We start from the raw sequence: 13533 nt of genomic DNA on the forward strand, positions 1-13533 counted from the left end.
AGGAAAAATGTTACTTTTTACAAGTCCTCAGAAACTGCTGCTCTATTGCAACTGCAGTAAAGTTGCAAATTCCAACTTTGCCTTTTACTCATGCAACCAGTTTTCAGCACAACACCCTAGACTCTTAGAGCTATATCTGGGAATAACAGATTCTTCTCAACTACACTCAACTGCCATATTCTGACCTTCATAATTACAGGCAGAAGAAGGACAGAACACTGTACTCAGTCATGTCCAACATTTTGTGACCCCATGCAGCCCGCAGAAGGTGGGCCCCAGGTAGCCCACTAGACTCCATCCACAGGAGTTTTCAGGCCAGAACACTGGAGTGGGTAGCCATGTCCTTCTCCAGGGGATCTTCCCAACACAGGGATCAACCCAGGTCTCCTGCATTGCAGTCAGATTCTTTACCAACTGAGCCACCAGGGAAGCCCTCATAATTACAGCTACAGTTCAAACAGCCCCTAAAGGAATTTACAGGTTGAAAGCAGTATTACAAACTGCTGGGGATCCTTTCAATGGATTTAGCAAAATCAACAGGGTTGTTTACAGTGTAATCAGCAACACTGCCCTTAGACCTTGGTGAGCAGAGCCCCTGCCCTGGGCTCCGTGCCCTGACTGCACCCTGCCCTAGGAGTGAAGAGGCCATGCTTGCAGCTGAGGGGTTCCTGCAGCCCTCTCATCATGCTATGGTGTCCAGTCATCTGCCCATAACACCCCAAGCCTGTTTCCACAACCGAGAAAGTCTCCTCCCTTTAGATCTGTTGGGATGACTGCTCATAAGAGAATGGGTGGTTACACTTGCACTGCTGGGCAGGATGTCCACCCACGTGCACAGAGCCCCTTGTGGTGCAGGATGGAGCCTGGGCTGAGAAGAGAAGGACTGAGTGATGGCTGGAGCTAGCTTTCTCCATGCCGTCACCTCCCTCTACAGGATTCCAGGAAGTCTGAGAATTCTACATTGGAACATGACCCTGTTCATCATGGTGTATTTGTCAAGGTAGGAAGACAAAACATTTTAACAGTTTGCTAGGATGATTTAAAATTTTTCAGTATTTAGACATATGGACCTCTGTATGGCTTCATTTTTATGAAATGTCCAAACAGGCAAATCCATAGAGAAAGATAGGTTAGTGGTTGCCAAAGGCTGGGGGAAGAAGGGGAAACTGCATATGCCTGTTGATGTGTCTTTATCCATGTCTGTGTGTATGTGCCGTGCTTAGTCTGGAGAAGGAAATGGCAGCCCACTCCAGTATTCTTGCCTGGAGAATCCCAGGGACTGGGGAGCCCGGTGGGCTGCCGTCTATGGGGTCGCACACAGTCGGACACGACTGAAGCAACTTAGCAGACTGAAGCAACTTAGCAGGCATGCATGCATTAGAGAAGGAAATGGCAACCCACTCAAGTATTCTTGCCTGGAGAATCCCAGGGACAGAGGAGCCTGGTGGGCTGCCGTCTGTGCGGTCGCACAGAGTCAGACACAACTGAAGCAACTTAGAGTGCATGCATGCATTGGAGAAGGAAATGGCAACCCACTCGAGTATTCTTGCCTCGAGAGTCCCAGGGACAGAGGAGCCTGGTGGGCTGCCATCTATGGGATCGCACAGAGTCAGACACGACTGACTTGCCTTAGCAGCAGCAGCCGTGCTTAGTCACTCAGTTGTTTCTGACTCTTTGCTACACCATGAACTATAGTCCGCCAGGTTCCTCTGTCCACGGGGATTCTCCAGGCAACTATACTGGAGTGGGTTGCCAAGCCCTCCTCCAGGGGATCTTCCCAAACCAGGGATTGAATCCAGGTCTCCCACCTTGCAGGCAGATTCTTTACCATCAGAGCCACCAGGGAAGCCCGTGAATACTGGAATGGATAGCCTATCCCTTCTCCAGGGGAATCTTCCTGACTAAGGAATCGAACCAGGGTCTCCTGCATTGAAGGCGGATTCTTAACCAGGTGAGTTACCAGGGAAGCCCCGTTTGTGTGTATACAGAGCTGTATATATCAAGGAATGTAGACAAGTAGACACTCATTTACTCTCCAAGTGTTTGGGGATGGGATGGGGGGCAAGAACTAGAGCACAAGGAGGATGAAGAAGAATCTAGGCAATCATACCTTCCTTCTGTGAGCTTATGGTACACCTGAGTCTTTATATAGGCTAGTTATTCAGGGGGGTATGTAATGTAATTCAACTATAACACAACAGTCTATACACTTGGGACAATTACTTCACTTCTCCAGATGTTAGTTCCTTAGTCTGTTAATTCTGAGGGTTGGACTAGATGTCCTTTAAAGGTCCCTTCCAGCTCTAATATTCCATGATTTATTGATTTTAGATTACCGTTGCAGCTGTGTTTACTGGATTTGTTCCCAGTGAATTTGAGGTTCTTGCTTCATCATCAAAGAATTTGGAGATGAAATGATAGGTAAGAAGTGGATATATTTAGAGAGAAACACACTCCACAGACAGAGAATGGGCACCTCAGAAGGTGCAAGAGAGCTTCGATAAATGGCATGGTTAGTTTTTATGAGTTGGATAATTTTATAGGTTAATGAGTGGGAGGTTTACTTCAATTATTTGGGGGGAGGGACAGGGACTTCCTGGAACTGGGCTATCACCCACTTTTTGGTCAGAACTGTCATGGCACTAGTGGGTGTGTCATTTAGCTTATGTTAATATTAGAATAGGACACAACTTAGCAACTAAACAGTAACAACAGCGTATTACAGGGAGGAAATTATGAGGCTCAAAGGTCTACTGGAAGTCAACTGTTCCATCATCTTGGATCCAGTTGGTTCTAACTAGACTTGGTCATGTCCTACGGCTATATCATTCTCTTAAAGGCTGTGCCCTGCCCCCTTCTCTCCTGTTTCAGGTTCAGGAGTAAGATAAATCAAGTCACCCAACAACACATATTATAGTTTCTTCTTGTGTGTGGGTGTCATAAGACAAAGCAACAAGGCCAAGTTAGAATCATGGGATTGAGAAGTCATAAAACATGTCATGAGCCAATTGTGTAAGAAGTTCAAGTCACTCAGCTTATTGCACTCAATATACTCAAATTAGTCACACCCAATAGTAAGAAAATACAGAGTCTGAGGAACCACTCTGAGGAGGGATCAGCAACAGGAGGCATTCTCAATGCAGGTGGCAGGCACAGGTTCTGCATGTAGGCATGGCAACCAGCATGGCACTGGCTTTTCTGAGTAGTTACCTTCTACTCCAGCAGCTTCTGACATGGGCAGTCTCCACTTTAGTATGTGTGCTCCACCGAGACCCTTCTCCAGCAAATGCGTTCAGTCAGTTCAGTCGCTCAGTCGTGTCTGACTCTTTGTGGCCCCATGGACTATAGCACGCCAGGCTTCCTGTCCGTGACCAACTTCCAGAGCCTTCTCAAACTCATGTCCATTGAGTCAGTGATGTCATCCAACCGTCTCATCCTCTGCTTCCCCCTTCTCCTCCTGCCTTCAATCTTTCCCAGCATCAGGGTCTTTTCAAATGAGTCAGTTGTTCACATCAGGTGGCCAAAGTATTGGAGCTTCAGCTTCAGCATCAGTGCTTCCAATGAACATTCAGGGATGGATTTCCTTTAGGATGGACTGGTTGGATCTCCTTGCAGTCCAAGGGACTCTCAAGAGTCTTCTCCAACATCACAGTTCAAAAGCATCAATTCTTCGACCATCAGCTTTCTTTATGCGTTCAGACCCTATCTTTTGTAAGGTACAGTCCCTAAGGTGCAACAGTTACAATCTCGGCTACAAGGAGCCTTACCTCTGGACAAAACAATGTTGTCTTCTATTTCAGTAACAGAGTGCTGTCTGCCATCAAACCAACAGTCACTGCAGCTGTCCTGACAGTGCCTTTAAGTGGAATTCAGAATGGAGAAAAAGAGGACAGTGGCCCTAGATGCATATCAAAGGAATAATTTCAATGAGCCCAGTCACTTCCATTTTCCCATACATAAAAAACACTGAAGTCTTTGAGGTGTTGGTTTTTGGTTTTTTTTTTAACAGTAATCTTTTGAAGTTTGACTACATTTTGTTCTTCAACAAAAACCCCTATATACTCTGGTTTCTCGTTTATGTCTTTGGAACAGCTCCTCAGAGCCATCTGAGAGGCTAATTCCCAGGCTATAGTCCTTTAAAAGTTTCCCTGAATAAACATAACTCTCAACTTTTAGGTTGTGCACTTTTTAAAGTCAACATACAAGCATGTGTGTGTACATGTGTGTGTTATGTGTGTGTTTTAGTTGCTCAGTCATGTCTGACTCTGGAGAAGGCAATGGCACCCCACTCCAGTACTCTTGCCTGGAAAATCCCATGGGCAGAGGAGCCTGGTAGGCTGCAGTCCATGGGGTTGCTAAGCGTCGGACATGGCTGAGCAATTTCACTTTCACTTTTCACTTTCATGCATTGGAGAAGGAAATGGCAACCCACTCCAGTGTTCTTGCCTGGAGAATCCCAGAGACGGGTGAGCCTGGTTGGCTTCTGTCTATGGGGTCGCCCAGAGTCAGACACAACTGAAGCAACTTAGCAGCAGCAGCAGCATGCAGCCTTTGCAACCTCACAGATTATAGCCTGCCAGGCTCCTCTGTCCATGTGATTTCCCAAGCAAGAATACAGGAGTGGGTTGCCATTTCTTTCTCCAACATACAAGCATAGACTCCCCCAAAATCAGGATTGCTAAGACAAAGATCATTGCTCACCACCCATTTCCACAAGGGTTCATTTGTAAACTTACCACATTCGCTGACTGACAGTAGGACTCTTGGAGGAATTTAAGGCAAAAACAGGATGAGGCATCTGTGCTTTGGATGCACATGAATACAGACAGGTCCCAGGCTTTGGGTAGCTCAAACAGTAAAGAATCTGCCTGCAATGTGGGAGACCTGGGTTTCATCCCTGGGTCAGGAAGATCCCTGGAGACAGGCATGGCAAACCACTCCACTATTCTTGCCTGGAGAATCCCACGGACAGAGGAGCCTGTTGGGCTACAGTCCATAGGGTTGCAAAGAGTCAGACAGGACCGAGTGACTAACACTTTCACTTTCATAGGTAGTCAAAAGTATATCTCAGGAAGAATTTTAATGACTCTAGATTCTTCCATCCTCCAAACATAGAAAAGCTAAAAAGATTAACTGGAGACATCTGTTCTTTATGATTAGCAGTAATCTTACCAAGATACATGCTTGACTGCAGGTATCCGCCAGCCAAAAGTCATGTATGAACTGACTTTTCCCTTACTTCTACTGAGTGGTTGCTTCAGAGTGCCTAAGTGGCTGTCTCTTGGGCTTTAGTCCTTAGAAAGAGCCTCACTAAAACTTAAAACTCACAGCTCTTATGTTACACATCTTTAAACCTTTTCTCCACACTTTTAAAAACAATTTCCTGGAATTCCCTGGTGGACCAGTGATTAGAATTCCTAGCTTCAGGAGGGTCCCGGCTCCCTCCTTGGTTGGGTAACTAAGATCCCACAAGCTCCGTGACACAGCCAAACAAGAACAACAAAACTTACACACACACACACACACACACACACACACACAGCCAAAATAAATTTAATTATTTCACTCCAGTCATCTTAATTTACATATTCAAAATATTACATCAGACCTTTAGAAACAATCAAGATGGGTGCTGCAATTGGTCACTGATTGTATCTTGTTTCCCTATTTCTAACGAACGAGAGGTTCCATTCTAAATTCGAAGTAGGAATTATAATGTCACATCACAATGGAGATGTATCTATGGAAATAAGAAATCGTATTCAGGGGAACTCCCGCCTCCAAACATCAGCATCCTCTCTCCGGCAGAAATTTGATTCAAAGCCGCACAGCACAGGAGACCCGCGATCATGTGCCAGTCAGCGCCCAAGGCTGCTCTGGAGCCCAATGAGGTCCAAATCGGAAGTGGTTCCTTGAAAATGACTTTCCCGGGAACCTGTTTTTGAAAAACCGTGTCACTTAAATTCGCTTTTTCCTAATGTAAACTTACAGAAATACAGACAAACTCTCGCTCTCAGTACAGAGAAAGACACTTTCATCCGGAGAGAAAACTTTTCACGCCCGGCAGCAGCGATAAGCCTACGGGAACCAAGATGCGCAGGGCACCAGTTCTCCGGCGAGCGCTACTCCGGGAAGGACCAGTTGCCGTGGAGACCAAGCGAGCTTTGTGGATGCTGAGGCGCGCTGAAGCCAGGCCTTCTGCTGTCTGTCTGCAGAGAGGGTTCGCAGGACCGGTGCCAAGATGGTTAGTGGCGTCGAATAGTGAGGAATAAGTTTGAGTAGGTCCTGGGACTGGAGATAGAGATTCCTAGTACACTTCTGGTTTAAGTCTAAGAGTGTTAGAGGAGGCAGATGTTTGTGCCCGCTCCCGTGTTCCCACCGGGGACAAGGCTGCAACTGTAGACACATCGTTGCTTTCTTCCCTCCTGTTTCTCCGTTTTCCCACTCCTGAGCTGCGCGTGAGATGGGAAGTGGACCAAGGGAAGGCTGAGATGACAACAGCTCCGCGAAAGCATCTCTTACCTCATTCTCGTTGGAGGAGATGAAGAAGTAGGGGATAGCGGTTTCGTTCCGCTCAAGCACCGGGTGATGGACCTTTTAGTAAAATACGTGTTACGGAAAGAGTTTAAATAGGCTTACAAGGGGTTCGTTGTTCAGAACTTGATCTATGAATCCGGGAGCCGTCACTCTCAGTTTAAAATTGACCACGGGATTGAGATCATACAGCTATCTTTGTTGTTTCTTTCACAGATGCTTTCAAGGGCCAAACCTGCTGTAGGCGGGGACCCACCGCACACTGACAAAAGGAAGAAGAAAGGTAGGAAGATTCCAAAGCTAGAGGAGCTACTTTCACAAAGAGATTTCACTGGAGCTATTACCCTGTTGGAGGTAATGTCCAAAGAAAGTTGCTTCTTAGGAAGTAAATAATCAGAATATAGAGGAATGCATGGGTGAATGCTGGTTGCTATGCATGGAACAGGTGGGTGCATTCTGGGACTTCCTGTAAATCTAGTCAGGCACAGATTCCAGGTTAACTGTAAACCTGACTAAAGATGAACTAAAAAGATTGACTTCCTTCTCTCTCTCTTTTGTTACATGATAGACTTATTTTTTGATGGACACTTTTAATTATGTCTAGTTCCACTGATGGCAAGTCCAGCCTAAAAATGTAGAGGGACATTTAATACAGTGTCAGTTCACACACTGCCTATTCCACCCCCTGACCAGTTTATGATTTATTCCTATTAATATGTTATAACATTTTGATCAAATTTAAATAATTCTGCCATGTTTCATGCTTACTGTCTGAAATACTGTATCTTCAGAAGATATTTCAAATCGCTATGGCAGTAGTTCTCAACTTTTAATACTTATTAGAGTCACTTGTGGTACTTGTTTAAATGTGCATTTCTGGACTCCTACCCTCTGTGTGTGTGTGAGTCGCTCAGTCGTGCCTGACTCTTTTCATCCCCATGAACTATAGCCCACCTGGCTCCTCTGTCCATGGGATTTCCCAGACAAGAATTCTGGAGTGGGATGCTATTCCCTTCTCCACAGGATCCTCCCGACCCAAGGATTGAACCCAGGTCTCCCAAGTTGCAGGCAGGTTCTTTACCATCTAAGCCACCAGGGAAACTCAAGAACCCAATATTTGGGGCAAATAGCCTAAGTGCTGATGTAGATGGTCCAAGGATACTGCACTTTGGGATATGGTTTTGTGGGAAGCACGTGTTGTAGGAGAATGAAGGGGTGCACCAAAGAACAAAGAAGGGAGGAGTTTTGACGGCACAGCCTGGTTGTGTTGTGCCATAATCATTTCTCTAAAGCACTACAACAGCCATATTACTCTTATCAACAATAAGTGTTTTAATCGGCTTTATTTATCTTTCTCAGTCTTGCATGTCAAGTCCTGTGTTTCTTGCTAGTGCGCTGGTGTTGAGCACATTGCTTAAACTTTTCTGGTGTCAAATTTCTTATCTTTAAATCAGGGGAGCTGCCTTGGAAGGACCCTCTAGCTCCTTAAATCAGTGGACCAACTGGTAGATACATGTGTGATTTTTGTTAGTCTCTTTTTCTCTTTTCTTTAAGGAAGTGACCACACTTTCCTTATTGTGTGATCCCATGCTGCCTTTAAGTTGTCCAGGGAGGCTCAGCTCTATGCTTTCATTCTTAGGTAGCCAAAGTGCCATGATGGATGGGAATGGGAACTGCCCTGGTCTGGGATGAGGAAGGGCCTGGGAGCTCTGCTGTGGCTCCAGGGAATTCCAGGGGCAAATTCAGGGAGACCTCAAATAAGAGTTTCTTCAGACTTAAGGCCCTGCACTCAAATTCACAGTATTTGGTGAGAGGTTGTTATTGTTTAGTCGCTTCAGTGGTGTCCGACTCTTTGTGACCCCACGAACTGTAGCCCACCAGGCTTCTCTGTCCATTGGGTTTTCCGGGCAAGTATACGGGAGTGGGTTGCCATTTCCTTCTCTAGGTGAACGGAGAATTTCTAATATTATAGAGTTAGCTACAAGAGTAAGTTTTTATTTAGACAGAGTATCAGTAGATATCTTCATCTTGTACTGGTCAAGGCACCTGAAGTTTTGTAACAATGATTGGCTTTTTAAAATTCTATCTTATTTTTATTAGACTGTAGTTGCCTTGCAATGTTGTTAGCTTCTGCTGTACAGTAAAGTGAATCATGAGACGCGTACATATTTCCACTGTTTTTTAGATTTCCTTCCTACAAATCAACAATGATCTGTTTAGTTTTTACTTTTTCACCTATGTTTTTGGCTTATCATCACATAAAGTAGAAAAAAAAAATCTCCTTTTACCAAAAAAAAAAAAAGCTCATGGTAATTCAGACTTCTCCTTCAGGATCTCACACCTTTCCTCCAAAATAGGACTTTTCTTTCATTGGATGATGAATTCATGAATATTTTTCCACAATGGACATAAATGATTAGGTGGTTTTCTAAAATCTTTAATTCGTATAGGCCCTGGCAAGCCTGTTCAAGGGTAATAGAAGGATTTAATGCCTTATCTTCAGTGAAAAGTTATAACCTATGAATAAATATATGTGTGTGCTCATGGGACAGGTTTGAAGTGTGAAGTTAAATGCAGGAGAACATGGGATTGGGGGTGAAAACATGGGCTTTGGAGTCAGTTGGCTGTGTGGTTCCTTCCACCACACTTACTGGCTGTGTGTGGCCTTCAGGTCAATGCTTAATTTATCTAACCTTCAGTTATTTGTCATTAAATAATTTCACAGAGTTCTTATGATCCTTATATTATCACCCGGAATTTTTATGAGGATAACTCTTAGATACTTCCTGGAGTAAGGTGTCAGTAAACACAAAAACAGTTGTGAAATATTTGAGGAAAAGGTAGTTAATTGTGCTGAGTTCTGTAGGTATCAGTTTGATTAAACTGAGATTATCTTGCTTCCTTAATTTGCAATTTCCTATTGTTCATTAATAACATAGTTTTTTAAACAAGGGCTTACCATTCAAAGTATTCATGATTTTTTTTTTCATGAAATTTTAACATGAAGTTCAAACGTCATGTTGGGGAACAAGAAGAGGATACTAATTTGTGGATTGGATACTGTGCTTTTCACCTGGGTGACTACAAGAGAGCTTTGGAGGTTAGTTTAAAGTTGTTTTGTTGTTGTTTTTTTTTAAATAACTGTAGGGTTTTGAAATGTTACTAAGTTTTGTATTATAATAATACATGCTTATGGTAAAATTCAAACAATACAGAGGGGAACAAAGGAAAAAGGAAAAAAAGTTACCTTGTCTGCCTTCCTCCATCCTGTTTCTTTGTTAACAGGAGTAAACATTGGATCTCTTTTTGATGTATTGCTTCAGAAATCTTCTATATATATTCAAGTATATGTAGCAATGTTGTTTACTCTTTCCTTTTAGATATATACTAATGAGATTGTTCAATATATTAATATTAGTCTTTCTTAAGGAACTCTTCAGGAAAAGAAAAATAAGCCCTTTTGATTAAAAGTTTTATGATTCTTTTCTCAAAAAATGTTCATGGTTATTTTGAAAGGTTAATTTTAGACATAGGAAATATTATTTTATCTTTATATTTTAAAATATTTTAATATAGTATTTATTTTTTATATTTTTAAAAGTATAGTTTTGAAAATTGTTTTTCTTGGTCATTGTAAACCCTACAATGGGTTTACAACCCTGCATTATAAACCTAACAATCTATAGAATTATGGCTATACATAAAATTGTAGATGCCTTATGTCAATGATTTTTAACTCATAAATGAAATTATTTTGACCTTTCTTACATATTCTCACTCTCAAAATGTAATTTAAAGATATTAAAAACCTCCACTACTAAAATGAAAAATATCCAAGATCACACAATGAGAAACTGATATGAACAAAAGCAACAAAATCAGTGAAGGAAAAGTGAGGATGTGAAGAGGGCAGAATAGAAGCTGGTAGTATTTGTGAAAGATTTAGGAGAAGAGAGAGTAGGTCAAATGGAGTAAAAAAGAAAATAGGCATGTGGTAAAGACTGATAGTAAAAGAGTATGTGGAAAATGTAGTTGACAAAGTGAATTTCAGAAACTCCTTAACAGGGAAGGAAAAACCCTCAAAGACCAAATTTTCAAAATGTAAAGCCAAGTAAACAAAGCCAGAAAACAATTAGAATGAAATAAAATTTGTAGTGTATTAAGGTATCGGATTTTAAGTTAGCTGAATCTATGGCATTTTTAATATCTTTTTAAATGTCTTTTTTAAGTTAGCAAAAACAAAATATTTTAGTTGTTTTTCATTTCTGCTGTTTGTTAGCCCATATCAGTATTAAAAGGGAGAGAAAATAAAACAAGTGTAGGGTTCTATGGGCAACAGTCCCACATGGGTAGGCTTGAGCCCTAACTGCAGTATTTAATATTGCAGGTATAGAATATAAGGAGCACATGTGTGTACGTGATAAGTCGCTTCAGTCGTGTCCGACTCTTTGCGACTCTGTGGACTGTAGCCCTCCAGGCTCCTCTCTGTTCATGGGATTCTCCAGGCAAGAATATTGGAGTGGGTTGCCATGCCCTCCTCCAGGGGATCTTCCCGACCCAGGGACTGAAATTACATCTGCATCGGCAGGCAGGTTCTTTACCACTAGCGCCACTTGGGAAGCCCTAAAGAGCGTATAGAATTCTCCTAAATGTGAAATTGCCCAATCAAGAACTCCTATTCCATTATATATAAAGAAATGGCCCATTGATTGCTTTACTGCTATAAGGGATCTCTGCTTATTGTATATTTCAGGAGTATGAAAATGCAACAAAAGAAGAAAATTGCAATCCTGAAGTCTGGGTGAACCTAGCCTGTACCTACTTCTTTCTTGGGATGTATAAACAAGCTGAAGCAGCTGGATTTAAAGGTAAATGAGCCCTTTTAATATCTGAAATTCATCACTAATACTAAGAGTCATTTTGGAGATTTTTAAACTTAATACCTTTCTCAAGGAAAAATCAAGTGACATTAAAAAGCTAAAAAAACAAAACAAAACAAAAAAAAAAAAACAAGAAAGAAAAGCTCTACCCTTCAAAGCATATTGGATCTTAGCAACTTTATCTTTAAAGACAGAGTTAATCTCTGTGTGCCTTACCCTTACCCTCCCTACTTCACTTCCCCAGAATCTACAGCTAAAAATCAGAAGGATGAGAGAAGAAAAAGACAAGGTGCCTTTCTTAGGTCCTCCTGTGGTGGGACATTCATGCTATTGGTAGGAGTTGGGTATAGTTGGTCAAGCTCTCATGAATGTGGATTTTATAGCTTCTTGCCCTACTTCTAAATGAGAAGCCTAGTAATTTCAGCTTGAAGAATCCAGATTTCTTCCCTTTTGTTTGACTCATGAGGTCAGTCAGCTTAGGAGAAGTGAATTCAGATTTGCAAATAAGTGTAGGGCAAAATGGAAATATGGGAGGAAAGATTAAGAATAATTAGAGTATGAATCAAATTAAAATCAAAGAAAAATAGAGAAAGTAGGCAAAAGAATGTTTGTTAGGAAATATGTGAGTGACGAGTGTATTCCAGGGTAGAATTCTTAGAGAATTAACTGGCACATACATATTTAGATAGAATTTCAGTTCAAGGTCATGGAAAATCTCTTGATTTGTACCCAAGTTGTTTCAATTTACTGATGTAGTTTTTCCCAATTCAGTTATAATGGTCTTTGTTTGAGTTATTTATCTCATGCTTCTAGACTTTGTGCGTAAAACAGTTAGTTGCATGTAAGGTGATCAAGGTACCTCTCTCTCTTTCCATATATATTTTTTCTTTTTTAACATTGAAGTGTGACTTTTTGTTGTAAAGAGATAGATTAATAATATTGAGTGTCCAGAATTAGGAAGATTCTCCAAGAGCACAACGGGGATCTGGAATTTAAAAGATGTTAACCTTTTTGCTTGGCTATCTCTTTTAGATGGCAGATTATCATGCCAGAAGATCTGTGGAGAATGGGCTAGTATTTAGGAAAATGTATGCGAGTGTTCTCAGTTGAGTCTGACTTTGCGAGCCCATGGACTGTAGCCCACTGGGCTCCTCTGTCTATGGGATTTTCTGGGCAAAGATATTGGAATGGGTTGCCATTCCCTTCTGCAGGGGATCTTTGTGACCCAGGGATCAAACCTGCATCTCCTGCAATGACAGGCAGATTCTTTACCACTGAGGCACCTGAGAAGCCCCATTTAGGAAAACATGGCAGTGTAACAATGAAAAGAGTTCAGAAGGAATTGACAACACTGGATTCCTATATGTACTGATAGGACCACAACACTTGCTTCCCGTGTTTGGTTCCACGTGTGAACTACACAGGATGGGCTGCTGCGGGCATTGTGAAGAGTGCAGGCCGTGCTTTACCACGACAGAGTCAGGAAGAACCAGTGTGGGCACGAGCAGAACCCCAGAGTGTTTTCCTTCAGGTTCTTGATGATGTTCCTTCTACTCCAGTAGGACTAGACTAAAATAATATGTATTATACAGAGACGTAGCAGGATCCCATGGGTGAGGATTTGGGAATATCCTTATCTGAGCCTCATGTCACTCCTACAAGGGACTGAGTGCCATACACAATTGAGATCTTTAATAAGCACCTTGGATTTTCTTCCTCAGCTCCAAAAAGCCGACTTCAAAACCGCCTCCTCTTCCACTTGGCTCACAAGGTATTTCTGTGCTTATTTCACACTTTTTTTAAAAATGTAAATTTTAGTTTTCCTTTTTTAATTGACATAAATTAAAACTTTTGTTTTTAAAATATTTTTCTCTTTCTTTCTTGTTACCAGCATGGGTGAAAGAGAATTAAGTAGAAATTCTTGTTAATGATATGTTTAGAGCAAGTAGAATACAGGTATTAATTTTATAGGATTTTTCTCCCCCATTAATGTTTTTTACCCTGGTAATTTATTTAGAGATATTAGGTTTTAGTTCTTCTTAAGCAGTAGTCTTTTATGATTAGTTTGTTTCCACCATCTTATTATCTCTTAGGAAACAGAAGCAAAGATGCCTGTCCT

General features: G+C 41.8%; 1 protein-coding gene across 5 annotated transcripts in view; it reads left to right on the plus strand.

The window, feature by feature from the left end:
• Positions 1–632: 632 nt before the first annotated feature.
• Positions 633–13533, plus strand: part of IFT56 (intraflagellar transport 56) — a 45698-nt gene continuing 32797 nt past the window's right edge. For 2 of the 5 annotated variants that reach the window (XM_060415140.1, XM_060415138.1), the window contains exons 1-7: positions 633–1000; positions 1816–1951; positions 2332–2421; positions 6751–6888; positions 9542–9634; positions 11288–11402; positions 13136–13185. In XM_060415140.1, the coding sequence (XP_060271123.1) occupies positions 6751–6888; positions 9542–9634; positions 11288–11402; positions 13136–13185 (396 nt within the window). In that variant the 5' untranslated portion in view covers positions 633–1000; positions 1816–1951; positions 2332–2421. Of the gene's footprint in view, positions 1001–1815; positions 1952–2331; positions 2422–6148; positions 6245–6749; positions 6889–9541; positions 9635–11287; positions 11403–13135; positions 13186–13533 lie in introns of those variants that run through there. The other 3 variants (XM_004008098.6, XM_060415139.1, XM_042248891.2) reach the window with 2 other exon arrangements.

The sequence above is a fragment of the Ovis aries genome, chromosome 4 (assembly GCF_016772045.2).
Source record: "Ovis aries strain OAR_USU_Benz2616 breed Rambouillet chromosome 4, ARS-UI_Ramb_v3.0, whole genome shotgun sequence".
Classification (NCBI taxonomy): Eukaryota; Metazoa; Chordata; class Mammalia; order Artiodactyla; family Bovidae; genus Ovis; species Ovis aries.